The 27,687-nt window shown below is 39.9% G+C and overlaps 4 protein-coding genes across 7 annotated transcripts; 3 read left to right on the top strand and 1 right to left on the bottom strand.

Moving 5' to 3' along the window:
* Positions 1–1,153: 1,153 nt before the first annotated feature.
* On the top strand, positions 1,154–7,756 carry cryzl1 (crystallin, zeta (quinone reductase)-like 1). 2 transcript variants are annotated; one of them, XM_033635801.2, is made up of 13 exons: positions 1,154–1,389; positions 1,766–1,843; positions 2,698–2,770; positions 2,889–2,933; positions 4,009–4,077; positions 4,704–4,837; positions 4,982–5,093; positions 5,355–5,375; positions 5,781–5,879; positions 6,027–6,139; positions 6,356–6,461; positions 6,545–6,590; positions 7,196–7,756. In XM_033635801.2, the coding sequence occupies exons 1-13, from the start codon at positions 1,324–1,326 to the stop codon at positions 7,290–7,292; spliced, it is 1,059 nt and encodes a 352-aa protein (XP_033491692.2). In that variant the 5' UTR covers positions 1,154–1,323; the 3' UTR covers positions 7,293–7,756. The 2 variants fall into 2 exon arrangements, with proteins under 2 accessions (XP_033491692.2, XP_033491709.2); XM_033635818.2 differs by lacking the exon at positions 5,355–5,375.
* A 2,059-nt stretch (positions 7,757–9,815) lies between these two features.
* setd4 (SET domain containing 4) lies at positions 9,816–15,697 on the bottom strand. Its single transcript, XM_033649807.2, has 13 exons — positions 15,589–15,697; positions 13,707–13,790; positions 13,481–13,576; positions 13,318–13,355; positions 12,787–12,875; positions 12,364–12,600; positions 11,968–12,027; positions 11,639–11,768; positions 11,305–11,479; positions 11,089–11,167; positions 10,490–10,570; positions 10,229–10,352; positions 9,816–10,137 (listed from the first exon to the last, which is right to left on the bottom strand). The coding sequence occupies exons 2-13, from the start codon at positions 13,780–13,782 to the stop codon at positions 9,961–9,963; spliced, it is 1,362 nt and encodes a 453-aa protein (XP_033505698.2). The 5' UTR covers positions 13,783–13,790; positions 15,589–15,697; the 3' UTR covers positions 9,816–9,960.
* A 2-nt stretch (positions 15,698–15,699) lies between these two features.
* LOC117271559 (carbonyl reductase [NADPH] 1) lies at positions 15,700–19,766 on the top strand. 2 transcript variants are annotated; one of them, XM_033649819.2, is made up of 7 exons: positions 15,700–15,835; positions 16,666–16,785; positions 17,157–17,326; positions 18,129–18,236; positions 18,332–18,540; positions 18,708–18,761; positions 19,059–19,766. In XM_033649819.2, the coding sequence occupies exons 2-7, from the start codon at positions 16,673–16,675 to the stop codon at positions 19,230–19,232; spliced, it is 828 nt and encodes a 275-aa protein (XP_033505710.2). In that variant the 5' UTR covers positions 15,700–15,835; positions 16,666–16,672; the 3' UTR covers positions 19,233–19,766. The 2 variants fall into 2 exon arrangements, with proteins under 2 accessions (XP_033505710.2, XP_078017112.1); XM_078160986.1 differs by having other exon boundaries at positions 15,745–15,835; positions 16,670–16,785.
* Positions 19,767–22,657: 2,891 nt separating this feature from the next.
* LOC144458277 (carbonyl reductase [NADPH] 1-like) lies at positions 22,658–26,884 on the top strand. 2 transcript variants are annotated; one of them, XM_078160984.1, is made up of 7 exons: positions 22,658–22,853; positions 23,695–23,814; positions 24,143–24,312; positions 24,548–24,655; positions 25,596–25,804; positions 25,948–26,001; positions 26,301–26,884. In XM_078160984.1, the coding sequence occupies exons 1-7, from the start codon at positions 22,663–22,665 to the stop codon at positions 26,472–26,474; spliced, it is 1,026 nt and encodes a 341-aa protein (XP_078017110.1). In that variant the 5' UTR covers positions 22,658–22,662; the 3' UTR covers positions 26,475–26,884. The 2 variants fall into 2 exon arrangements, with proteins under 2 accessions (XP_078017110.1, XP_078017111.1); XM_078160985.1 differs by having other exon boundaries at positions 22,724–22,853; positions 23,699–23,814.
* The last annotated feature ends 803 nt before the right edge of the window (positions 26,885–27,687 follow it).

The raw sequence follows: 27,687 nt of genomic DNA, 5'->3' as shown, positions 1-27,687 counted from the left end.
GATGTCGACCTAACCTCGCGAGACTTTGCGAGCCGTTGGCTTGCCCCTAGCCTCAGGGACGCGGTGAAGTAAAGGGATTAGTTGCGCTCCTGCCGGCTGCTGTTGATTAGAAAAATATCACATTTTTTTCTGTGAATATATTCATACAAATAATTTAAAAAAAAATAAAAATAAAAAAATAGAATGAAATTAAAAAAAATGAAATAAAATAAGATAAATGTAAACAGAGTCGTAAATTTGCACCACTGGGTGTGCTTTACTCACTTAGAAATAAAAAAAACAAAAAAAACATGCACGTCTATCAGAATGGTAAAATCTTGAAGCTAGGAAAAATACAGTAAAGCCATCCAAGGTTCAGCCTGATGCTGCTTGCTTCTAAAACACAAAAGTAAATAAAAACATGAATAAAAAATAAATAAATAAAAATAAAATAAAATAAAATAAAATGAAATAAAATATCACAATTGAACAAGGGAAAGAACAGGTAAAATCCCCCGTTATATATTTATATTTAAGAAATAACCTTTATCTTAACTGAAACCAAATAGGATCAGGATTAAGAGTAGAAACTCCTGTATGCAATTTGGCCAACATAGCTATCATGTAAATTTTAAAAGGTAAGCCTAGAAGAATGTCATGCATCCAGAGTTTGGAACATATAAGCCTAAAATGGCCTGTTCTTGTTATAAATAGATAAACAAATGGAAAGCGTTCAAATAGGATATACAAGTACTTCAAGATTTTAGCCTACTGATAATATAATTTAAAAAAATACAGGAAAAAGATAAAGATTAAAACAAAATAGGCCTATATGCAGACATTAAGGCTTTTGCAGACCTTTTGCGTGATCCATGTGAAGGATCACAGTGGGCCATGGTGTACATGATATAGAAACTGTGAGTGACATGATAGATTGCACATTATTCCAAATATTATAGCTGCATACAAAGCTGAGCTGATTTCTAAGTGTGACTGAAAGAAATGTTGATAAATGGTGGTTACATTTTTATTCGAATCTACCTTTAGTTTTTCCAAGGCAAGTGATTTTTGTACTGTCACTTTGAGAGTACTTTTAAGATTTGGTAGAATATAACGTCCAGTAGAGGGCGCTGTTGTGAGGAGTTTTAATTCCTCAAGCAAACATTGTAAACAACGAAGAAGAAGAAGAGGTCAGCTGACTGGAGCTTGTCAGTTTTGTCTAAACTGGAAAGCTACAACATATTCTACAGAAGGAAATAAACAACTGCTATATGAATAGATTATTGTCGAGCAGGTTTTAATATTTTGCGACCCTGCAGCTGCATAAATTAAAGGTGTAACAGTATGAAAGGTTTATACTGCCGAGCTGGAGTGAGTGATGCTGAGCCCAAGTTCGTTATTCAGGAAACGGTGAGTTTGTGTTTCATTTTTAGGGGTTTGACTGTGTAGGTGGATGCTGATGATGCTGTCTGAAGTCTGAAATTAGGAGTCATATTCAACGGCATTATACACTAAAGCCTCAGATCAGGAGAAGCAAAGGAAACTACTTTGCATGTGTGAAACTGTTGCTCCACCTGCAGACATCACTGTGCTGCTGAGATGACATTTGTCCAGCATACTGACAGCCATCAAATGCATCCATTATGTCTGCCTTACAATCTGTCTTTCTCTGCATCTAAACTATAGAGACCTTGGTGTGTGCACCTCACGTGATTATAATGTACAATGGTTTAAAGCACTGTTTCTCTGTGTCTGTTTGCATTTGTGTCTATTTGTTTCCCTCCAGAGTCTTCCAGAGGTTTTAGGCAACCATCTGGTCAGAGTTCAGGTGAAGGCCTGTGGACTCAGCCCGCTCGACCTCAAGGTACTTAAATCAAAGATGTGACTGCTGCCTGGTTAGAAACTGATCAGATAGCAGAACTGAGAGCTTCAATTCAAGACCAAATGGAAACTTAATTCACCTATGAATTGATCACTTTATATACTTCTTGCAATCATGAAATTTCATACAAAGCCTTATTTACAATAAAGCATTCAGCAGTCACAAAGAGAGCCATCAAACCAGCAATAAATAGTTTAATAGAAGACTGATTCATATTTTGGGGCAGTAGCTCAATCTATAGGGACTTGGCTTGGGAACTGGAGGGTTGTCGGCTCAACTCCCTGTACGGTCCAAGCATGCAGTGTGGACTGGTAGGTGGAAAGGTGCCAGGTCACCTCCTGGGCATCACTGAGGCACCCTTTAGCACAGCTCTGTACCCCCAGCTGCGTGGGGTGCCTGTCCAAATCAGCCTCGCTCTGACATCTCTCCATTAAATGCATGTGTAGGTCCTGTTTGCCCATATGTGTGTATTTTGGTCCCGTGTGTATGACAACAGAGAGAGAAAAAAAACTCCTTCAGGTATCAATAAAGTATCTTTTCTTCTTCTTCTTTTAAAATAAACCAAAAATGAAGATGATCCAGATGCAACTTTAAGTGCATGATTAAATATTGTAATGGTTCAAATCAATTCAAATCAAAATCTTCATCTTGTGTAGTCCACATGCAGCATGGGTCCATACGTCCAGCTTCCAGCCGACACTGATCTGTTGTAACTTACATGTTACACCCTTACCTATGGCGTACAGCTCACAGGCTGTTTGGAACTGTGGTATTGTTTCATAGTGATAACTGATTATTCCTCCTCTCTCTGCTCATCCATCCTGTGTTCCCTCCAGCTGCTCGATGACGTGGGGATCCAGAGAGAATTAATTCCTGTTGGCAGAGAGGTGGCCGGGGTCGTCCTGCAAGGTTGCAAACACACAAACAGCTACATGATTGTTGAAAATGAATACATGTGATTAGCACTGAGTGCCTCCATAGACCTTTTGTCAGCACCACTTAAATTCATTTCTGTTTTTTCCTGCAGTGGGCGATAAGGTCTCTTTCTTCCAGCCAGAGGACGAGGTTGTAGGTAGGGTTATGTTATTTATCTGATCTACGAGCTGCCTTCTGACTCTGACAGTGGTTGTGGGTGAAAGATAGAGCATGGTGATAACTGTGCGGACAATGGAGAGCATGACAGGAAATAGGGTTGTTTTTTGTTGTCAGATATATTTCTAATGTCTGATAACTACTCAACAACAATGACTAGAGCTGATGTTATCATGTATTTCCTCTTCATATTATTGTACTGTGTGAAACATTTTTAATTCCAGATATTGTGATTTCCAGCTCCCGTCTAAGTAAAGGATGATTTTACTAAAATCTGTAACATTGTTAGATTTTATTCTAGTAAACCAAAAAGCCCTCTTGACTCAATAAAATATCAGTTCAACTTTTTTAATGTTTAATATTGTAACATTTGTGTAATCGCGGTATTATTGATGTCCGTATTGCCTTTACTCATAACATGCACAATATATCTTAAAGCAGCTACAATGAGTTTTTAATTGGTTTGAAAAAGTCTTAATTGAATACTGATGCCTCTGTATAACCTACATAAGCAAATGATTTATAGTATGCAGACCGGAAGAGTTTATGTTTTAATTTTCCGAAGCAAAGTTTGGCAGTGAGTATTATGTTAGCCACTTACAAGGAAGCAGGACTGCATTTTTCTCAAGATAATATTGTTTTTGACGTAATATTTCGTGATTATGGCTGTAACTAGGGAAGGATTTTCAAGAGCAAAAAAAAAGAAGCTATATGGAAGAAGCTATAAGTTAACCTCGGTCGCTCATTCAACAGATGGAGAGAATTGCTGGATTTAAAAGGATTCAAACTGATCCTAAAGTGGCTCTCTTCCTCATAGACGTGTTTAATATGTCTGTTTTATTCATAAAATGTACTGTGGGATGTGCATGCTCTGCCAGAACAAGATCTTTACGACACGAGGAAGTGGTGCTCATGGAAACTACTGCTTTTATCAACAGAGGCTGCCACAATCAAGACAAAATGAAAGCTTCTTGTCCTTGCTTTAAGCGGATTGTATTTTATTATTTTATATTATTATTGTATCCTTCTGTCACTCATCAAACTTCCCTCTCTAGGTATTTTGCCCCTGGACTCTCCCTGCTCTGGCCTCTGTGATGTCATTGACATAGATGAACACTTATTAGGTAGCATATTGTACACACACACACACACACACACACACACATGTACACACACACACATGTACACACACTGTGCTTGTGCAACCAGCATAAAATACAAATTCTCACAACACAGTCAACCAGCACTGACTGACTTTTTTCTGATTAAAGTCAGCACCTTTTCTATTTTCATCTTGTGACCAGTCAGCTCACATAAAAGGCATTCCAGGTCACACCCCCCTTCATCTAAAAGGTCAAACTGTTCTCACGCTGCTGTAAAACAGGCACTGTGGTTTTCTGATGTGGCTGTTTCTGTCAGCCTTTGATCTGCACTGCATGTACTTAGAAATGGTACTGGTAGATTGAAAGAAGCAGAACTGTGTAGAAGCACCTTTAGTGCAAAGACCACCAGACCTGCTTCCACCTGTAGTTTGTCTGACTTCATTTTGAAGCCCTGTACAAGAAGAGAGAGAGAGAGGGCATGAATATGCTGGAGTTCAGCACTTAAAACTGATTACTTACTCTGATTTTATACACATATCAATCAGCTTTCTTCAAAGCTAGAGATTCTGACATCATTAAGGCATGATGAAATCCTTAAACTGATCCAACTGATCCAATACATGTGTGTTTCTGTTTATGTTCTCCAGTTCAGAAGCCAGAGAAGCTCAGCTCGGTGTGTGTGGCAGGAGCACTGCGTGATGGCCTCTGTGCTTACACTGCTCTGCACACACACGCTCGCATGGCAGCAGGGCACACACTCCTGGTCATGGACGGAGCCAGTGTATGTAAAATGCAGTAGTAGTTTTTCTCCCCATGTTTTCCATCATACTCTGCATTTAAACTCTCTAATGAAGAAAAGATGTGTTGAATTCCAGTGAATCTCTGTCTACATGCAGTAATGTTCACATCTCCTCTCCCTTCTCAGTCTTTTGGCCTTATGTGCATCCAGTTGGCTTGTTACCACGGAGTGAAGGTTTTAACCACATCACACTCGCCGCAACAACACACATTCCTGGAGCAGCTTCGGCCCAGCGTAGGTACGCACAGGCCAATATGTGATGTCCATAGTTCACACTTTCTTTCTGTGTTCTTAACAGTAATGTAAAATTTTAAACCCAATCTTCATGCAGTGTCTGTAAAATGATTTTAAATGTATTCTCTACAAAATCAAAGTATAGACCACTTCTCCTTTTGGATAATTTCATGCCTTTTTGCTCCTCTTTCACCCTATTTAAAACCTTTGCTTCTTTTTCTCATCTTCCTCTGTTCTTCTCTCCTCACCTTCATATTTTCATCAGGTGTTCAGGATCCTTTAGTAGGTGAGATCTTTTCTTTCTGTCTTTCTGGCTTAATGCTTGCCTTCTCATTCTTGCAGTACATACCCGTCTGCTCAACTCAATGAGCTGTAGGTTTTTGGTTTGTGTATCTTAAGTCTGCCTGAAGCCTTTTAATTAAGTCATGTTGCCCCAAGATAAGACTTTGTTAATTTCTCATTGAAATTAAAATAAATCTCAATTTAAAACCTGCTGCCATCATGTGGATCACACCGGAATTGCAACTACTGCAACTTGAATGAGCTTCCAATGAGATGTTTTGTGCAGACAGGAGCAGAATTGCTAACTGGCCTTGAGACTGGTGTTCAGTCAGCAGCTTTTAAAAAATGTAAATGTATTACATGTCAAACTGACTTATGAAACCATGTTGTTGTGTCTTTGTGTGTAAAGCCAAGGTTATTCCAGTTTATAGCGACTCATCAGACCTGCTGGCAGTGGTTTTGGAGGAGACGGGAGGACTGGGATTGGATATAGTCATAGACTCTGGAGGTAAACACATTTTTCTGTGTCAGTTTCTCTGTCTTATTCACACTGATGAACTGTCAGCGTGCCCTCAGGCTTATAAATGGTCCAGCAGATCAACAACACAACCTTCAATTCAACAGCAACATAACATTTCGCTTTGTGTGTTTGTAGTGCGTCTGCAGGAGGAAGGGTCAGAGGAGACGAAGCTCCTCCCACACAAGCATGACATCATCAGTGTGCTGGGAGTTGGGGGGCACTGGGTCACATCCCACAAAGACCTGCAGGTGAGTCAGAGCTGCATCATTACTTCATATCTGTTATTTTAGAATCTCCAGTTACAAAGACAAAACACAATACAGCTTAAATCTGTGCCTAATAAACTGAAAAAAGAACTATTTTACAAAACAAATATTTATTATTATCATAATTCTGTACAGCTCAATTCAAAAGTACAGATTAAGTCTTATTTATCACTGTTCTGTGTTTTTGTATTTTCACAGTTGGATCCTCCAGATTGCAGATATTTGCACCTAAAGTCAGCCTCCATTTCTTTCCTCAACGATGAAGTGTGGACGGCTTCATCAGCTCAGCAAGGAAGATACCTCCGTATCCTTTGCACACAGTGTGTAATCTAAAACATATGCACATGATCAGGTACATCCATGCCCTCCTTAACAGCCTTGTGCCAGATATTCTGAAGGACATTGTGGAAAAGATGTCAGCTGGAGTACTCAGGTAACTTATCACACAACAAACCCCTGGTAGGGTTAAAGCTGGGTCAGACAAAATCATAATGCTGAGAAATACAATGACTACAGAATGAGCTGTTTAGAACTTTGGGTGAATATGTGGAAATTAAATTGGATCAAGCGCGATATCAAACATGACATACAACTTTTAAATTCAGTATTTCTGGGCAGAAATGCACCTATGTATAAATGTCAGGCTGAATCACAAACAAGGTATTTTTGTCATGTCTTTTGTGTATTTTAAATGCACGCTGGCAAACATGGGCATGTCACATGATTTCGGGCCGTCAGATGGCAAAGAGCCCTAGTGCTGCTCTAAATATAGAAGGCATAAGAAACTGCATTTTGTGTGTCACATCTGTTTTGTCTTTTCTCTGCAAGTTATCAAATTAAAGAAGCACTCCCTGGTTTTATTTAAATGCCCCCAATTCTCAAAATCTTTCTGCAAGACCAGACATGTTTCATAACTGAGTTTATAGATTTAAGACCACAAATACATGCACAAAATAAGGAGTTACGGCCTGCTGTTTTAAAGATGTACAGACTGCTGTATAACTTAAATCAAATTTAATTTTCAATCTGTCTCTCCAGACCTCAGCCTGAGGAGGCGGTCCCCCTCTATGAAGCCACGGTTGCCATGGAGACTGTCCAGCGTCATCAGAAGAAAAAGGCTGTTGTTCAACTCTGACCACATTCATCTGAGATTCACAGAAATCACTTCTTTGTGCATTTTAACTGTTTATTATAACAAGTGGTTGTTTTTACGTGCAAATTGTTTCCAGGGGGCTGAAACTGGGGAAAATTGAAGCATGCATCATGTAGGGAGGCATCATGTCTGAGCTAACACTGAGAAACAGACACTCACATTAACACCTGTGGTCAGAGTCTCCAGTTAATTTGACCTGCTTGACTTAAAGCTGCAGGAAGAATCAGTTTCCTTCTGGTTCTGAGGAAACAGTTTGAACCAACGAGCCACTGTGTTTCCTCCAAACACAGAAACCTTTGATCGACTTCTGAATATGTAAGATTTGTATGTGGCTTTTATTCCACGGGACTACAACCAACATTAAAGCCTGTCTGGTCATTGTTGCGTCATATTTCTTTGAGAATCCACAAAAGGCTTCATTTGACTCAATAAATACACAACAAAGATGGCTGCAATTCTTGCTTTTGAGGTAAATACAGCAAAGTTTTATGTTTTGCTTATAAGATCATAATACAGTGGTGGAAAAAAGTTTTCGGACACCCTTAAAATTTTACACAATCTCAAATATTATCATGAAATATTTGTGGAAAAATCTTTTTTGTGTTTCAAAAGGTGTGGCTGCATTAGACAGATACAAACAAATACAAATGATATTGTTTTGTTTATTGTTTACAAGAAAAACTAACAAAACTAAATTCTTGACAGTTTCAATATGTCAGTTCTCAACATTGTCGGTATCAAAGTCAACAAATAACAGAGAATGTGTTCAAAACTGAACAAAAAATAAATAAACCATGACATCATCAAATTAATATTTAGTAGTCCTGCCATTGGCACGTAGTAGAGCTCTAATCCTGGCTGGCATGTTCCCCATGAGCCTTTCACACTGTTGAGGGGTAATCTTGTCCCATTCTTCTTGAATTACTGCTTTTAATTCTTCTAAATTCTTTGGTTTATGCTTTGAAACATACCTTTTGATAATCCACCACAGATTTTCAATGGGGCTCATGTCCGGGGATTGAGCTGGCCACTCTAAGACCTGGATACTGTGCTCCTGCAGCCAAGTTCTACTGGCCTTGGATGTGTGGCAAGGGGCATTATCTTGTTGAAACATCCAGTTTTTACCTCGACGGAATGGCACACGCGCAGAAGGGAGCATGTGGGTTTCGAGAATGGTACAATACTTGGTAGAGTTCAATGTGCTATCACAGACAGTGAGATGACCAACACCAGCAGCACTCATGCATCCCCAAACCATGATACTGCCTCCACCATGCTTGACAGTAGGTACTGTACATGCTGGAGATAATGCTTTGCCTGGCCTTCTGCATACCCTCACATTAGTAGGAGGAAGATAAAGCTGGAAACTGGACTCATCTGACCACAAAATCTTCTTCCAATTCCTGGCTGTCCAGTTCTTGTGTGCCTGGGCCCAACGACGCCAGGCTAACCTCTGTCTCTCATTGATCAGGGGCTTCTTGATAGCCTTGTAGGACCTTAAGCCATGATCTAAAAGTCGGCCACGTACAGTGCGGGTGGAACACTGGACACCAGTTTGGTTTGACCACTGCTGCTGAAGCTCCTGTGATGTCATTCGGCGGTTTCGCCTGCACATGCGGATCAGGATGCGGTCATGTCTTGCTGAAGAAACCCTTGGATGCCCAGATCTTGGTTTGTCTTCCAAGCTGTTGGTTCATCTGTATTTCTGCAGAGTGTATCCAACTGCTGAAGGACTGCATCTGCACTTCCTGGCTATCTGGCGGCAGCTGTACCCTTCCTGGCTGAGAATCTTTATCTTCAGGCATGTTTCCTGTGCTAGGTTCCTTGTTTTAGCCATTTTTGTGTCTGAAGAACTTTCAAATGTGCTGGCTTTATGTAGACATGAAGCTTGGCAACAAAAATTGTGTCTTTTAATAAAAAGAACGACCTTCATCACTGGTACCAAAATGACCCAATACTCAAAATTTCTTATGTATTTTTATGGAACCAATCAATTTTAAGTTTTTAATGGCTTTTTTAGGATTTATTTAGTATTTTGGCTGTGACTGTACTAAAAGAAATTGCACTTGAAGACCTAAGAGTGATTCTTAATGCAATATTTCACAAATGCATGGGGTGTCCAAAAACTTTTTTCCACCACTGTATATATCACATTATAAACAATCAATTTAAGTTGCTGTCGCAAAAAATGTTGCAGTTTTGTGCTCTGGACTTTGTAATTACTTGAATCTCAAACAAAACTCCTGAATGGAGCTGTACTGTTACTACTAATTAGAATATAACTTATTTCCTAAAATTACAATAAAAACATTGTCACCATTTTCTGTCTCACAAGAGTCCAAAAGGTTACAAGGATAGTTTTACAGTCATATTAGTGCACTGTATATTTAAACTTTCCTTGGCTTAACAAATGGTGGTGATGAGATCCTCTCTGTCCTTCTCTGGGCCGTTTTAACAGTGCAGGCTCTTTCAGCATACCTGGAATCAGACTTTTGACCCTCTGGTTACAGGACATTAGGCAATCCTGCAGCTTTTGTCAGCTGTACTCGCCGACAAGCAGAGCAGGGACATGGAGATTGTCCACCATCACCAGCTCAGCCAGTAACCTTGCTTCTTGTAGCAACTGGCAGGCCAGGGTACCAATCGGATGTCAGCTCACTGCGTCATCATCAGGTTGGCATGACAACATTTCATCTGGCTGTCCCGACATGCTTCCCAGTGCCTCAAGACAGCTTCCCAGGATGCACCTCTCCTCCTGTCGCAGTGACTTGACCACATCTAGCTGCTCCCTGACTGACTGGTCACACTGCTGGAGGAGGTGAGAGATCTAAACACACACCGCACATAAAAATAATCAGGTCATGTGTTGCAGGTCAGTAGTTTGACACTGGGTGGAGTGTGTGTGTTGATACACACACCTTATCCAGAGCTGTGTGTGTGTCTTGTAGTAGTCGCTGACAGAGAGTCTGAGCTGTCTGGATGCTCCATGCCTCTGTTTCTTCAGACACCGTCTGCCCGAGCAACACTGCCTTCCAGTGGTGACTATGAAAAACACACACATCCAAGAAAACACTTTTGTCCATATACACCGACAAACTGACCAATTCAAAAGGACACAAAAGTAGTTTTATACGGATATACACATGAATATGTATGTGTGTCCGTGTGTGTGCACTTACTAAAGTGTTTGTGGCAGTGACAACAATCTGAGAGCCGTCATCAGCCTCCAGCTGGGACCTTCACTGGACACAGTCAGGTTACTGAGAGAAAACGAGAGAGTGAGTTCAAAAGAAAAAGTTGCAGTGATTTTGTGCATCAAATTTAAGACTTATTTGAATTTTCATTACTCTCTGTGTGCAATTCAGAGATATCGCTAAGCATGTTAATTAATCTGCCAAAAAAAATACACTTGAAAAACTCAACAGTAATCTATCTTTCAAAAAACCATGACCGGGTTACTCGAGTTAATCCACAGACCTTGTTGTGAGCAGTTTCATGTAAGAACGTTTTTTTTTCCTACTGAACTAGGAAAAACCCTAGTCAACCCCTGCACCAACTGTATCACTGCATTGATTTGGGGGTGAACTATCTCTTTAAATCTGACACAGAGATACTGCTCCTACCCTGGGCAAGACAGACATCTACTTTGAAAAATGGACTGTTCCTTTAAAACACTATAATGATAATAATAGCACCTAGTAGTACTTTTTTACCATGGTTTACAGAAAAGTTATATAATACACCAAAGGAACATCAACAATTCAGAAGACAGACTTACTGAAGGAAATTGCTCTCTCTGAGAAACTTGATCTTCTGATCCAAACTCCTGTCACCTCTTAAAACATCACAGAGGAGATCTGAGGGACCACAGTGAAACAGACAAGTACAAACTTCTGGTTACAGTGTCATTAACATTTCATATGACCTGAACTGTACCAAGAAAACAACAAACGGAAACAACTCCAGTATTTTTCTATTTCCTTCTGTGGTTCACCTGTATCCACATAGACCACACTGTTGGGGTTGCAGGGGGCGACAAATCCGTACTCTAGCATCAGGCGCTGGCTATCATGGGAGCCGTAGTTAATGAAGGCCTGCTGGTAGCGGAGTGTCCCGGAAACGCTCCTGATTTCGTAACATCTCGTCACGTCATTGAAACTTGCTTTGACCTGGGGAAACATATTTTTGATAAGACTGTGAATACTAAATATTACCTCTTCATCTTTGCAACTGTTTCTCTACTTGGGAGGCAGAGTAGGTCACCCATCCTGCAGTGAATGCTTTAACATTTAGTTAAGTGTGTAGGTGTGACCACATTTAACATGTACCTGCACGTCAGGGCGGTGATTGAGCAGGTCCAGGAAGGGAGCTAAAGCATAAACATCCTGTCCAAACAGGAAGTTGTTAGATGGGTGGGACATGAAGACAGAGCGCGTGTTGACGCTACACCAAGCCCACCTGGAGGAGGAGAGGAACGACTTAATCACCTGACAGACCAATAGTCCAACAACTTTTAGTCTGGAAACATTTTCATTGCCATAAACTATAGTGGTGAATTGTTCACTCAGTGATTTATAATTAAATAGGTTACAAATATACACCAAAATAAATAAAGTTCCACTGAGAAAATGTTGAACTGGATTGTGTGCATATGTACCTCAACGCTTCATATGTCAACACCTCCTCCACGGGCTGATTCAGGAGTGGCTGCAGGGATCTGGATCAAGAATAAATCAATTACAGCTTGGTTCGATATTGGCATTGCTGACATAAAGAAGACTGATGGGGTCTCTTCTTTCTTTTTGTGTGTATGATTTTGATGTATATTAAAAGCACCAGGTTTATACTTAAATATTGACCAAAAGGAAGAAATGTTGCAAAATAACATAGGAGTATCATCTAATTGTAAATGTTCAGTGAGCAACACAGTCTTGTATTCTGTAAAAAATGTTACGCAATGTGCAAGTAAACTCTGCCCTGCTAATTTCAATCTGTGCACACCCTTACACATAACCAGAATAACTGGCTCCAGTGTGCTGTGTGCTGAACTCACCTGAAAAAGTCTTGATTAACGGAGTGGATTTCTCGCACCGCCTCCCTCTGCTCTAAAGCCCGTCTCCGCACACTGGTTGGCAGAACGGCCATGACTCCATCAGTGAAATAGGCAGGGCAGGTATAAGTGGCGGGCAGCACATTGATGTAGGGGAACCAATCAGAGGCCTCACCTTGGTGCCGCTCACACACCAGGAAGACACAGAGCGCCAGCAGGGGAGAGAGGCGGGGCTTCCAGCTGGGGAGACAAAGTTAATGACCATTTGGGTCAATCCCAGTGGCCCCTCTTATCTGCTTTGCACCAAATATTATTAAATCTACATGTTCCTTACCCTTTAACTTACTATTTTACCTTACTCTTTCTATTTCTATTCCAATATTTAAATTATTTTGCTTGTATATGAATGTGTGTGTGTGTCTCTACCACTTGATATACTGCCCCAAGTAGCTGTCCAGAACAGTTGAGGTTGTGAGGAGACAGGACTCTGGTAGAGAAATGACCAGCTGTCCAGGCTGACAGAAAAACAGACACAGACAAACAGAAATATTGTAACACTCAAAAATGTAGATAAAACAGAATGAATGAAAAAACAATCAGACAGAAGAGCACCAACATTTTTATGTACTTAGTTGACTTGATTATTTTTAATCACTGGATTTTTAGTATGTTCAGTTTTTAATACATTATTGTGCCTAAAACTATGCAGTTATCATGCAAATAGTTATAGATGCATATACGTGGACATGCACGCCTTAGAAAAAGGTGTGTCATGGGATTTTTTTGACAGCAAGAAAAATATAGAATGACGCCAACCTTATTATTAAAAGGAGAAATGTATTAATACATTCTGTCTTATGACAGACACTGAAGTAATCACTAGCTATACAAACTGTAAGTTATCACTGTGTGGTAGTTTATTCAGTCAGATGCACTGATGTCTGTGAACAGACTTACCTTTATGGTCTTGAGAGCTTGCAGCCCTCTGCCCGTGTCTGGATTATGAGAAGCAACAAACACACACAAACGTTAAAACCTGTACTTCAATCCATATATCCGATTATTATACACAGGCATAGTGTTCTCTACTTTGGAATACAGTAGGACACCAGAGTCATACCATTGAAGAGGGCTGGCTGCAGCAGCGTGGAGGTAAATCCCCGTCGGTGAAGAAACTTCATCAGCCTGACATACTGCGGCTGGTGACACAGAGAGACTGAGGAAACAGAGAAAAACAGACTGGTGATGGGAGAGACCAGAAGAGAGACCTGTCTGTGTTGAAAAATCTCTAATCAGTGAAACATGAAAAAAACAGCAACAAAAAAAGCAGTAAATTTGGTTTGTACCTGACTGGGCGGCACTATCTTGTTTCTGCCTCCTCTTCCTCGCAGCTCGTCCAGACCGATGGCTGTGAAGCCTCATGGTCCCACCTGGATAAAACACACAAACACATGTGACCTCCAGCTGGTAAAACATTCACAAAGTGTTCACAACATCACTGCAATATCTGGAGACTTTCAGAGGTTGTGGAGTGAAAATGAATGCCCTCACATGTTTATCACCTGATCACTATCTTGTACCCTACTTACACTCATTTGTTTACAAATAAATACATGCTTTCTTCATTTACACTCAGCTGGCAGTTTATTTGGTACGTAAAACTAATGCCGTGTAATACAACAATGCTGTAATAAATCCTATAGGTCTACCTTTATGAAGGAGTGTTTTACAGAGGGGTTGAATCAGCTTTATTGGCTATTTCTGAGCCTGTATTTTGTGGAGCAGGTAAATGATGCTGCATCATACTACCAGCTATTTTTACTGTATATCATATCCAGCAGGGTTGGAGGGCAGGGTTGCTGCATTAGGGACTGTTCACTATTAATCAGAGGAGACGGGGTGGTGCAAAAAGGTGGAGGCATGTCAAATATTTTTTAAAGTCTAGGAGGGGCTTACGTTTTGTTTTGTTTTTTGGCTTAGGGGAGGGGCATACAACTTTAAATTTTTATTTATTTTACCACCAATTTTTCAAGAAAACATGCTTGGGTGAGTTTGGGAGGCATGTTTTCTTTAAAAATTGCCCAAATTACACTACTCATCACAACCAAAAACTGTAAAAAGTGAAATTATCGTATGATTTTCAAATTTCTGACAGTCCTTGAAAACATTATGTGGGATGAACACTTCCATCAGAAAAAAAACCCATAATCAAATCTAAACTTAAAATTGTGATATTTCATCAACATAATTTTATTCTACATGTCTCATTTAAAATTTTGAACTAACCAGCATGCACAACAAGAGTGAAAAACCAAGGCTTGTCTCAACTCCAGGATTTCATCTTCAACTTTTAACTTTCAAATAGGGTTACAACGGTTTGAGATTTCCACGGTACAGTCTCAGAAAATCAGAGAATGCTTTAACATTCTCTAAAAATATTGTGGTTTCACCGTGTCACAGCATAATACCTTTACATGAATGAAAACAGAAGGGTAATTGTTGGTTGAGCAAACATTTTTTAACTAAAACTGAAATCTGAAACAATTTTGTTAATGGAACTATGTGTAAAAAGTCTCCGCTTAGAGAATAACTAAAATAAAGAGGAGAGTCAACGTCCAGTTGCTTTTTTTGGTCAATATCGGAGATATGCAGATGTACACAGTATGATAACTGTCAATTTTATATTATATATAAAACTGGTACATTGCTGCAACCTGTCTTTCAAACATCAGACGGTAAATTTTTAAGATCTAACAACTAATTTATGGTGGAGGTGGGTCTTGTATTTTCCCAAGTTACTCAGAGAGGCTCAAGGAAAAATATTTGTAGCTTTAAACAACAACAACAAAAAAAACGAAGTCACATCCCAGTCACCCCTCTCCTCTGACAGGTAAAGAACAGTCCCTTAGTTGTTAGTAACCTGGTAACTGAGTGTATCCTCCTTTCAGTGTACTTCTGCTAACCAAAACATAAATATACATACATATAGCTGGATCTTAAAATTCAAAGCAACTAAATAACTACCGCATATATAGACAATTTGTAATGAACACGCCAAACCACTGTTACGGTGTTGCATTAAAAAGACACTAGTCAAACATCACCATCATGCTTTAGTAGTAGTGTAATAACCAAACCCTGTCTCTCTGTGCATTTATCAACAAAGTTAAACTTTAGCTACATACATTACACACATATATACACAGAGTTAAACACCAAATACAATACCTAGATATAATTCTCATCTGTTTTCTCAATCCTGCCCAGCAGCTCCTTGTGTAGCGCTAGTTTCTACACTCATGTGGTTTCCATGTTTTTCCGGGTATGCGCACTGACGCTGCGCAGTAAACCTACAATTTTCCTCCCTTTTTATTGTCCCGTTTCTTGGCAGAGCACACCATTCCTCTCTGCAGCTCCACTCCTCTCTGCAACTCCACCACCGCAGGTTCATTCAACACTACAAGACCAGCTCAGAGTAAGAAACCTCCATTACACCTCCTTGTTACACAGCGTGCAGCCTGCTAACATAAAAATGTGTATTTCAGTGTTTGTGTATTCGTTTGTAAACCTAACTGAAATATGCTCACGATAGCCAGGCAGGGTTATGTAACACAAAAAGAGCTGAATGCGTTATATATTAAGCTATTTAACTCGTGATATTACTTCATGTTTTTAAAGGTATAATTATATATGTTAGGTTCACACCCCAGCTACATGAGACATACATGACTGCAAAACCAGTTTGCATTTATCGTTAGTTTGTATCAGGGCTAAAGGTCATAGTTACACTCGTGCTGTGGCATGACTCTGCACTTTTTACTTTTACTCCTTTTATTATTAGCTTAGATTAAATAGTATTTTAAAGATTAAACTGTGGATATATTGTTGGTGTTAAACCACCTAATTTTACAGTTTAAAGCTTTTTTCATTATCACCCATTGACTTCCCACTTTTAGTGTTCTATCAGATTAAAAAGTGTCTGTTTTTGTATTCAACAGTAGCTCACCAATCATTAGTGACTTATTTCAAATTTTAATAGATAATAGACAGTTTGAAGAGCAATTGTCACAGTGCTCTATGTCTCTGAAATTGTCACCATGACTCAGCAAATCTGATCTCAATCTCCTCCCATGGGGGATAACATAATGGACACAGAGTTTTGTGTGTGTGAAAGACCCTGCCCTCTCAGCACAGAAAGCTGTGTGTGTTTGTGTTTTATAAAAAACCTCATGCTGCTTGAGTTTGTTTTTCTACTGTAAATCATTAATTTAATATGTGAGTTAATACATTGATATCTCTCCTCAGACAGACCATGTCTACCAAAGTTGCTGTAGTGACGGGCAGTAACAAGGGCATCGGCCTGGCCATCGTCCGAGCGCTCTGCAAGCAGTATCAAGGAGATGTTTACCTCACCGCCAGAGATGTGTAGGTAGATCACCTGGTCACGCCTGGACTGGGCTGATGTATGGGGCTGATCTCACTTTGCAAAAAGCCCTTTTTAAATTTTTTATATTAGCAGCAGAGAAACCTGACTGATGAAAGGGACAACAATTACACTAGTGTTGTGAGGAATTATTATTTTATGGGAAAGCAGAGGTGGTCTGTACACTGAAATTTCTAAGCTCCCAAATTTATATGTCTGCAACCTTTTGAACTGAACTGAAAAACCAAAGCTGTTTTTATCAACACTATCAAAACACTTAAAGCACACTGGTTCAAAGTGACGCCAACATGTCTTCGTCTTACAAGAGTAACCATAAAGTGAAAATATAGTCAAACTTTTGCTCTTTTTGCAGTGGTCGTGGTCAGGAAGCAGTGAAGTCTCTGGGCGAGGAGGGACTGAAGCCCATGTTTCACCAGCTGGACATCAACGATGTGAACAGCATCACCACGGCTGCTGCGTACTTTAAAGAGAAGTACGGAGGAGTGGACGTCCTCATCAATAACGCTGGGATTGCATTCCAAGGTAGAGTTACAATTATATATTTATATAATATTATACTGCACTAGAGCCATGCACACAATCATGTTAAAATATATCAGTATTACAACTGTGACTATTACTCTGACATACTGGATACTATTAGCACCAGCAGCATTGATCTTCAGTCTTATTCAAATCACACCATAATATAATTTACCCATAATTACTTGTATCATTTTAGATTAGGAGTTATTAGTAGTAGGGTTGCACAATTATGGCTGAAATGACAATCCCATTCATTGTCAGAATCAGAATCAGAATAGGATTTATTGGTTCATATATTAAACATACAATAAACCTATTAAGAGGAATAAAAAGAAAAACACGGCAAAGTACTGTAACACTCAATAACATAAATATAGAATAGAAAATTTGCAATAAAAATATGACAAAGATACTTTAAAAAAGGACTATAACACAGCAAATATGTGCAATAAAGCTGTTCCAGAATACCAGCTGTTTATGCAGGATGTGCAAAATTATTAACCAGGGAATGTGCAAAAGTTTACAGTAGAGCAAAGTTTTGCTCAGCTTTAAGAGTATTTTTATTTATTATAATCATTCATCTCTTTTTTACATTTTATTATATATATTTATATATAATTTATTTTATGTTTTGTTAAGTAAATAATAACACTGATAAAAGGATAGACGCTCACTGAGACAAGACATCCCATGACGTGACTTTATTGCTGTTGCTTTGAGCTGTGACTGTGAATTGAGGGTGACTATCAAGAAGGAGGTGACAGTGACATTATCTCTCTCTCTCTTTTGCTCTCCTCAGTGGCAGACACGGCTCCGTTTGATGTCCAGGCAGAGGTGACCCTCAAGACAAACTTCTTTGCCACCAGAGACATGTTGACTCACTTCCTGCCGCTCATCAAAGCAGGAGGTAAGAACACAGATCTGGACCAAGTCTGCTGTGCGCCCCTGACGTTTGGTAAGCAGTTAAAAGCTTTAAAAATCCTCTGTGTGTGTGTCTGTAAGGTCGGGTGGTGAACGTCTCCAGCTTCGTCGGCTCCCGTACTTTGAACCAGTGCTCCCCGGCTCTCCAGCAGCGTTTCCGCAGCGAGGACATCACAGAGGAGGAGCTGGTGGGACTGATGCAGCAGTTTGTTGACCAGACCAAGAAGGGCGAGCACAAGAAGGGTGGCTGGCCTGATACAGTGTATGGCACATCTAAGACTGGAGTGACGGTAAGACCCAGCAGTCTTTCTGTGGCATCTGTGGAGCTATAGCTCAAGTTTGCAGATCTTATAATGGATAAGAAAGGAATTCAGGGACCAAAGATTTGAGCAGTGCTTCTCTAATGCCTCACTTCCTTTCATAGAAGCAGTAATTATGTCTGTCTTTGTGTGTTTAGACCCTGTCCATGATCCTGGCTCGTCGTCTGTCCAAGGAGAGGCCAAATGACGGGGTAATCATGGAAATATAACAACTTTAACCATCTCTTAGCTTCTCTTTATCACGTGTTTCTTTCATATCTTGTCTTAATGCCTTTACGTGTTCTGTACAGCATTTTAATTGCCTTGTTGTTAAAAGGCCTAAAATTAATTTAAATCATAAACACAGGTAGGGTGGGCAGTGTTACCGGAAACAAATTAGAAAATGATTTTATTCACAAAAACGTCAGTTTGCCAGTTTTGTGGTTGTTTCCAGTGAAAGCTTCACTGCTAACATACATTTTTGTTGCATTCATTATTATTTTTGACAGATCTTGCTGAACGCCTGCTGTCCAGGTTGGGTGCGCACCGACATGGCTGGTCCCAAAGCCCCCAAGTCACCAGATGAGGGTGCTATCACGCCAGTCTACCTGGCACTGTTGCCACCCGGAGCCACAGAGCCTCACGGAAAATTTGTCTCTGATAAAGTAGTTCAGGAGTGGTGAAAGGGTGAAAGGGACCTGCGTGTGTGTGTGTGTGCGCGCGCGTGCATGCGTGTGTGTGTGTGTATGAGAGTAGATGAAAGAGTGTCAGCATTTCCACTTCTGCCCTAAATTGCCAAAAACTTCCATACAAAATTGATTTGTTATCCAAAAAGAAACGTAGTCCACTATTTGAAAGATTTGACGCAAGCATCACACCGTCTGGAAAAACTCTTTCATTTCAGGTGTTAAAGGAACACAGAGTTCAGCAGTTTAACCAAATGTTGACGGACATAGAACCAAAATAACTTGTATTTCAGGGGACACTGATGTATGTGATGTGTGTAAGTGTGTTTATTGGGTTTACATGCAGCAATAATCAATCTGTGTAAGTGCCAGCTAATTCCTGGTGTTTTGATAACATTCCAATTCATCACTTTGCCTTTGTTAGAATAAACATTTTTATATTTTGTACATGCACAAAGGAAAACTTGCCTTAACTGAATGAAATTGATTAAATGTGAAATCAAAGAAAATAAAATGCTTTTCTGACAAATACCATGCTTTTCTACAGTGTGATTATTTTTAATTATAACGTTACAGTGCTTTCATGTCAAATACAATAAATAAACTTCAAAATTAAAACACTGTCAAAATGTTGATTAATTATTAAGGACATATTTGGAACAGGACAAAATACAAACACTGACAACACATCTTTACCACAATCTAAAAATATTCTTAAATTATAAAAACAATTACAGATAAATTGGAATAGCTAAAGGGAGCTTGAGGTCTCTTGAACAAATATGAAACAATCAGGGGAAAGACAAAACCTGACAGCTCCTTCGGTTCTGTCAAAGAGCATGGATACCAAGAGGCGAAGCTCCGTTGAATTTCTGCCAACAGCCACTAGGGGCGCTGCCGCCATTTTGGACTGTTGAGCTTGGACTGTTGCGCCCAGACAACATGCAAGATGTCAAGCGCAATTAACTGCAACAACTATCAGTGGAACACCCCGCACCTGGCCTTCCACCGTTTCCCGAAGGATCCCGACAGGTAAGAACTCCTGAGGTGTAAGTTTTGAAGTGTTTTAATATCAATTTAATATGCCAGTTTTGGAGGGAAGGTAACACACACACACACACACACACACACACACACACACATACATATACATATATATACATATATATATATATATATATATATATATATATATATATATACAGTACAGGCCAAAAGTTTGGACACACCTTCTCATTCAATGCGTTTTCTTTATTTTCATGACTATTTACATTGTAGATTCTCACTGAAGGCATCAAAACTATGAATGAACACACGTGGAGTTATGTACTTAACAAAAAAAGGTGAAATAACTGAAAACATGTTTTATATTCTAGTTTCTTCAAAATAGCCACCCTTTGCTCTGATTACTGCTTTGCACACTCTTGGCATTCTCTCCATGAGCTTCAAGAGGTAGTCACCTGAAATGGTTTCCACTTCACAGGTGTGCCTTATCAGGGTTAATTAGTGGAATTTCTTGCTTTATCAATGGGGTTGGGACCATCAGTTGTGTTGTGCAGAAGTCAGGTTAATACACAGCCGACAGCCCTATTGGACAACTGTTAAAATTCATATTATGGCAAGAACCAATCAGCCAACTAAAGAAAAACGAGTGGCCATCATTACTTTAAGAAATGAAGGTCAGTCAGTCCGGCAAATTGCAAAAACTTTAAATGTGTCCCCAAGTGGAGTCGCAAAAACCATCAAGCGCTACAACGAAACTGGCACACATGAGGACCGACCCAGGAAAGGAAGACCAAGAGTCACCTCTGCTTCTGAGGATAAGTTCATCCGAGTCACCAGCCTCAGAAATCGCAAGTTAACAGCAGCTCAGATCAGAGACCAGATGAATGCCACACAGAGTTCTAGCAGCAGACCCATCTCTAGAACAACTGTTAAGAGGAGACTGCACGAATCAGGCCTTCATGGTCAAATAGCTGCTAGGAAACCACTGCTAAGGAGAGGCAACAAGCAGAAGAGATTTGTTTGGGCCAAGAAACACAAGGAATGGACATTAGACCAGTGGAAATCTGTGCTTTGGTCTGATGAGTCCAAATTTGAGATCTTTGGTTCCAACCGCCGTGTCTTTGTGAGACGCAGAAAAGGTGAACGGATGGATTCCACATGCCTGGTTCCCACTGTGAAGCATGGAGGAGGAGGTGTGATGGTGTGGGGGTGTTTTGCTGGTGACACTGTTGGGGATTTATTCAAAATTGAAGGCACACTGAACCAGCATGGCTACCACAGCATCCTGCAGCGACATGCCATCCCATCCGGTTTGCGTTTAGTTGGACGATCATTTATTTTTCAACAGGACAATGACCCCAAACACACCTCCAGGCTGTGTAAGGGCTATTTGACCAAGAAGGAGAGTGATGGAGTGCTGCGGCAGATGACCTGGCCTCCACAGTCACCGGACCTGAACCCAATCCAGATGGTTTGGGGTGAGCTGGACCGCAGAGTGAAGGCAAAGGGGCCAACAAGTGCTAAACACCTCTGGGAACTCCTTCAAGACTGTTGGAAAACCATTTCAGGTGACTACCTCTTGAAGCTCATGGAGAGAATGCCAAGAGTGTGCAAAGCAGTAATCAGAGCAAAGGGTGGCTATTTTGAAGAAACTAGAATATAAAACATGTTTTCAGTTATTTCACCTTTTTTTGTTAAGTACATAACTCCACATGTGTTCATTCAAAGTTTTGATGCCTTCAGTGAGAATCTACAATGTAAATAGTCATGAAAATAAAGAAAAGCATTGAATGAGAAGGTGTGTCCAAACTTTTGGCCTGTACTGTGTATATATATATATATATATATATATATATATATATATATATATATATATATATATATATATATATATATATTTGGACCATTTATATCAGAACTGATTACAGCTTTAGCATTAAAATATATCATATTAAAATAGCTTATATATTTTTATTACTGTCCCCTTACTGTACAAACTGTAAATAAATCTTTATTCCTGACTATGTGACGTTGCCATTAATGTGTTTCTAGGTAAAATATTGATTTTTTTTATTTTTATTTTTTGGTAGATTGGCTTATGGGGTGATTTTGAAGGAGTAATTAAGTTAATCTTCTCATAAGTGGATGTAATATGTAGAGATGCCATCTAGGCCGTTTTTCTTCGTTTTTTTTTAAAAAAGTCTATATTTTACTTTACAAAAACGTTGAAAAGCAGCTGTGACCAAGCTATCACGAGGTGAGTAGTATTGTAAGCATAATTAATGGCGATATACTTCAGTTTGTCTGTGTGTTTCTGTATGCAAGCGGGTGTGCTGACAGTCCAAAATGGCGGCGGTAGGACGAAACCATGGGCGAGTCTGTTGCTATGGGACGTTCTCTTGAGCTTCGCCTCTTGGTATCCATGCTCTGTGGTTCTGTGGCTGGTGCCCAAACCCACGTGGTTTCCATGTTTTTCCGGGTATGCGCACTGACACTGCGCAGTAAACCTCCAGCTTTCCTCCCTGTTTTTTTGTCCCACTTCTGCACAGCACCTGACTCCTCTCTGCAGCTCTACCACCGCAGGTTTATTCGACACTACAAGACCAGCTCCAAGTAAGAAACCTCCATTTTATCTCCTTGTTACGTAGCGTGCAGCTTGCTAACATAAAAATGTGGTTGCATTCATTTACATGCCTAACTGAAATATGCTCACGATGATGAAACGTCCTCTCTTTAAAATGAATATGTTATGAAACAAGCTACTTCCTGTCTTAAATGGCCAATTATATATGTTAGGTTAGGTTCACACCCCAGTTACATTAGACACGTTTGACTGTAAAACCAGTTTGCATTTATCGTTGGAAGTTTGTATCAGGGCAAAAGGTCATAGTTGCGCGCGTGCTGATGGCATGACTATGCACTTTTATCCTTAAAAGTTTTATATTTTTAATGAATTATTATTTTAGATTATAGTAATTTTCAAGATTAAACTGTGGACATAATGTTGGTGTTAGACCATCTCATGTTACAGTTTAAAGCTTTTTACATGATCACCCATTAACTTCCCACTTTTAATGTTTCACCAGATTAAAAAGTGTGTGTTTTTATGATTAATAACAGCTCACCAGTGATTGGTTTCTAAAGTTAAATTGTAATAGATTGTAGAAAATTTAAAGAATTGTCACAGTGCTCTCTGTCTCTGAAATTGACACCATGACTCAGCAAATCTGATCTAAAGCTCAGCCAACATGGTTGACAACATAATAGACACAGAGTTAGAGTATGCGTGTGTGTGTGAGAGTGTGTGTGTGAGAGAGAGAGAGAGACAGAAAGGTCCTGCTCTCTCAGTTGTGTGTGTGTTTAATATGAAGCTTGTGCTGCTTGAGTTTGTTTTTCAACTGTAAATTACTAATATAATATGTGAGTTAATTAATACACTGATGTCTCTCTCCAGACAGACCATGTCTGCAAAGGTTGCCGTGGTGACGGGCAGTAACAAGGGCATCGGCCTGGCCATCGTCCGAGCGCTCTGCAAGCAGTATCAAGGAGACGTTTACCTCACTGCCAGAGATGTGTAGGTAGATCACCTGGTCACACCTGGATTGGGCTGATGTATGGCGCTGATCTCACTTTGCAAAAAGCCCTTTTTTTGCTATAAGAGCTGCTGCAGATGACAGATGAAAGGGACAACAGTGACACTAGTGTTGTGAGGATTTAGTATCTTATGGGAAAGCAGAGGTGGTCTGTACACTGAAATTTCTAAGCTCCCAAAGTTAAATCGTGCAACATTTTGACCTGCAAGGTTTTAGTCAGGCAAACATTCACGTGAACAGAAAACAGACACAAAATGACATTACACAAAATAATAATAATAATATTCAAACTTTTTGCTCTTTTTGCAGCGGTCGTGGTCAGGAAGCAGTGAAGTCTCTGGGGGAGGAGGGACTGAAGCCCATGTTTCACCAGCTGGACATCAACGATATGAACAGCATCACCACAGCTGCTGCGTACTTTAAAGAGAAGTACGGAGGAGTGGACGTCCTCATCAATAACGCTGGGATTGCATTCAAAGGTAGAGTCACAATTATATATTTATATAATATTATACTGCACTAGAGCCATGCACACGGTAATGTTAAAATATGTCAATAATACAACTGTGACTATTACTCGTAGTGATAGATTAGTAGTTATTAGTAGTAGGGTTGCCTTTTGCTGTCATATGGAGCTGCAACTATGAATTGAAGGTGATTATTAATAAAGAGGTGACAGTGACATTATCTCTCTCTCTCTCTCTCTCCCCTCAGTGGCAGACACGACTCCGTTTGGAGTCCAGGCAGAGGTGACCCTCAAGACAAACTTCTTCGCCACCAGAGACATGTTGTCCCACTTCCTGCCGCTCATCAAAGCTGGAGGTAAGAACACAGATCTGGACCAAGTCTGCTGTGCGCCCCTGCTGTCTTAATACACAGCTCAGTGTACAGTTTTTTAAAAAAAATCGTTGATCTAATCATGGTTTCTATTCCAACTCAAACTCACCGCAGAGCAAACTCACATTTAGTCTTTTGTGACTTTTGTTAAAGGTGACGAATTAGTGTGACAAGGAAAAACTAAGTTTTATATTTGAGGATCATTTGAAAAATGCATGATTATCATATCATCAAATTTGGATTATATTTAAGAGTAATTTAAATGATTGGATTATAGAATTTCAGGGTTGGTCTTTCAATCCCAATTAATGGTAAGCGGACTGCACTTATTGCACTCTTCTAGTTGTCCAATCACTCAAAGTGCTTTTACTCTACAGGTCTCATTCACACACACACACACACACACACACACACACACACACACACACAGTCACACACTGGTGGCTGAGGCTATCTTACATGGTGCCACCTGCTACTCAGTATCCATTCATACACACTCACACAGCGATGGAACAGCCATCCGGAGCAATTTGGGGTTCAGTGTTTTGCCCAAGGATACCTTGACATGCAGACTGGAGGAGGCAGGGATCGAACCCCCGATCTTCTGATTTTTGGACGGTCCGCTCTACTTCTGAGCCACAGCTGCCCAGTTAATGCAAAGTCAGTTACTGTGCATCCCTCTGCTGACCAGTGCTGGAATGTAACTTTGCATACTTACAAATATAAGGAACTTTTACTTTACTTGAGTATTTAATTTCATGCTACTCTGTACCTCTACTCTCCTACACTTCAGAGTGAAATATTGTACTGTTTACTCCACTGCAACGTGAGACACACATAGAGGTTTGGTAAGAGGTTAAAAGCTTTAAAAATCCTCTGTGTGTGTGTGTGTGTGTGTGTGTGTGTGTGTGTGTGTGTCTGTAAGGTCGGGTGGTGAATGTCTCCAGCGTCGCAGGCTCAGGTGCTTTGAACCAGTGCTCCTCGGCTCTCAAGCAGCGTTTCCGCAGCGAGGACATCACAGAGGAGGAGCTGGTGGGACTGATGCAGCAATTCATCGAACAGGCCAAGAAGGGTGAGCACAAGAAGACCGGTTGGCCTACTACAGCGTATGGCACATCTAAGATTGGAGTGACGGTAAGACCCAGCAGTCTTTCTGTGGCATCTGTGAAGCTGTAGCTCAAGTTTGCAGATCTTATAATGGATAAGAAAGGAATTCAGGGACCAAAGATTTGAGCAGTGCTTCTCAACATATATCATGTCTGTGTGTGTGTGTTTAGACCCTGTCCATGATCCTGGCTCGTCGTCTGTCCAAGGAGAGGCCAAATGACGGGGTAATCATGGAAATATAACAACTTTAACCATCTCTTAGCTTCTCTTTATCACGTGTTTCTTTCATATCTTGTCTTAATGCCTTTACGTGTTCTGTACAGCATTTTAATTGCCTTGTTGTTAAAAGGCCTAAAATTAATTTAAATCATAAACACAGGTAGGGTGGGCAGTGTTACCGGAAACAAATTAGAAAATGATTTTATTCACAAAAACATCAGTTTGCCAGTTTTGTGGTTTTGTTTCCAGTGAAAGCTTCACTGCTAACATACTTTTTTGTTGCATTTATTATTGTTTTTGACAGATCTTGCTGAACGCCTGCTGTCCAGGTTGGGTGCGCACTGACATGGCCGGTCCCAAAGCCCCCAAGTCACCAGATGAGGGTGCTATCACGCCAGTCTACCTGGCACTGCTGCCACCCGGAGCCACAGAGCCTCACGGAAAATTTGTCTCTGATAAAGTAGTTCAGAGGTGGTGAAAGGGACCTGCGTGTGTGTGAGAGGAGATGAAAGAGTGTCAGTGTTTCCACCATTCGAAAGATTTGATGCAAGCATCACACAGTCTGGAAAAACTATTTCATTTTAATTGTTACATGAACACAGAGTTCAGCAGTTTAACCAAATGTTGACTAACATAAAACCAAAATAACTCATATTTCAGGGGACACTGATGTGATGTGTGTGTGTGATTACTGCTTTATATGCAGCAATAATCGATCTGTGTAAGTGCCGGCTAATTCCTGGTGTGGTTACAACACTACTTCATCACTTTGCCTTTGTTAGAATAAACATTTATATATTTTGTACATGGACAAAGGAAAACTTGCCTTAACTGTATCAAATGGAATAAAGCAAAATCAAAGAAAATAAAATGCTTTTCTGACAAATACCCTGCATTTCTACAGTATGATGATTTTTAATTAAGACTTTACAGTTTTTTCATGTCAAATACAATAAATAAACAGAAACACTGTCAAAATGTTAATCATTGAGGACACATTTGGAACAGAACATAACACATAAAATTAAGATGTACATATAAATTCACAGATAAATTCGACGAGCAAAAGGGAGCTTGAGGTCTCCAGGGATGTGAAACAGTTAGGGGAAAGACAAAACTTTGTCCACACTTTGATTCTTCTTTATCCAACCTTTTCTTCTGGCACACTTGGATCACGACCTTTGTGGCCCCCTTGAGTGTTTAAGTGGAAAAAGCTGCAACCTTTAATGAAACAGACTGATTCATGGCTGGTTAAATGTCTGAAAAGCAAACTTCTTGAAGGAACAAGGTGATGTAGCGAAGTATTAAAGTCAGAGTAGAATATGGTATTTGCATTTTATTATATATATTTTTCTTTGGTAGGTTGTAGTATTCTTAATTCTGAAATGTGAAGAGTGTTGCCAGGAGAGATGTGAGTGAAGGACAGATTCACCAGGATCTAGTGACGCCTGGTGGTTAAGGTGGGCATTTCTTAAGAAAATAGATATTGTATTACTGACATTTTTATATTGAAAGAGAAAATCACAAATGTGATTTAGTATGTGTCCTGGGAATTATCAGATGTGTTTGATTCCATTATAGAGCTATAAAAGTTAGGTGTAGGTTGCCTTTGATTTGCAGTTTAGTCTGTTGAGCATGCACCTATTAATTCCTATTTACAGACACATTTATGGAGAGAGATAACGACAAAT

Source organism: Epinephelus lanceolatus, chromosome 17, assembly GCF_041903045.1.
Source record: "Epinephelus lanceolatus isolate andai-2023 chromosome 17, ASM4190304v1, whole genome shotgun sequence".
NCBI lineage: Eukaryota > Metazoa > Chordata > Actinopteri > Perciformes > Serranidae > Epinephelus > Epinephelus lanceolatus.
This window is presented reverse-complemented; position numbering and strand designations above follow the sequence as displayed.

Coding starts and splice junctions, on each gene's coding strand:
- cryzl1 (XM_033635801.2), top strand. CDS start 1,324: ATGAAAGGTTTATACTGCCGAGCTGGAGTGAGTGATGCTGAGCCCAAG. Junction 2,771..2,888: donor GGCCGGGGTCGTCCTGCAAG/GTTGCAAACACA, acceptor TTTTTCCTGCAG/TGGGCGATAAGGTCTCTTTC. Junction 6,462..6,544: donor TCAGCAAGGAAGATACCTCC/GTATCCTTTGCA, acceptor GCCTTGTGCCAG/ATATTCTGAAGGACATTGTG.
- setd4 (XM_033649807.2), bottom strand. CDS start 13,782: ATGAGGCTTCACAGCCATCGGTCTGGACGAGCTGCGAGGAAGAGGAGG. Junction 13,356..13,480: donor GCAGCCAGCCCTCTTCAATG/GTATGACTCTGG, acceptor CTCATAATCCAG/ACACGGGCAGAGGGCTGCAA. Junction 11,480..11,638: donor ATCACCGCCCTGACGTGCAG/GTACATGTTAAA, acceptor ATGTTTCCCCAG/GTCAAAGCAAGTTTCAATGA.
- LOC117271559 (XM_033649819.2), top strand. CDS start 16,673: ATGTCTACCAAAGTTGCTGTAGTGACGGGCAGTAACAAGGGCATCGGC. Junction 16,786..17,156: donor TACCTCACCGCCAGAGATGT/GTAGGTAGATCA, acceptor CTCTTTTTGCAG/TGGTCGTGGTCAGGAAGCAG. Junction 18,762..19,058: donor AGGAGAGGCCAAATGACGGG/GTAATCATGGAA, acceptor TATTTTTGACAG/ATCTTGCTGAACGCCTGCTG.
- LOC144458277 (XM_078160984.1), top strand. CDS start 22,663: ATGCTCTGTGGTTCTGTGGCTGGTGCCCAAACCCACGTGGTTTCCATG. Junction 23,815..24,142: donor TACCTCACTGCCAGAGATGT/GTAGGTAGATCA, acceptor CTCTTTTTGCAG/CGGTCGTGGTCAGGAAGCAG. Junction 24,656..25,595: donor GCCGCTCATCAAAGCTGGAG/GTAAGAACACAG, acceptor TGTGTCTGTAAG/GTCGGGTGGTGAATGTCTCC.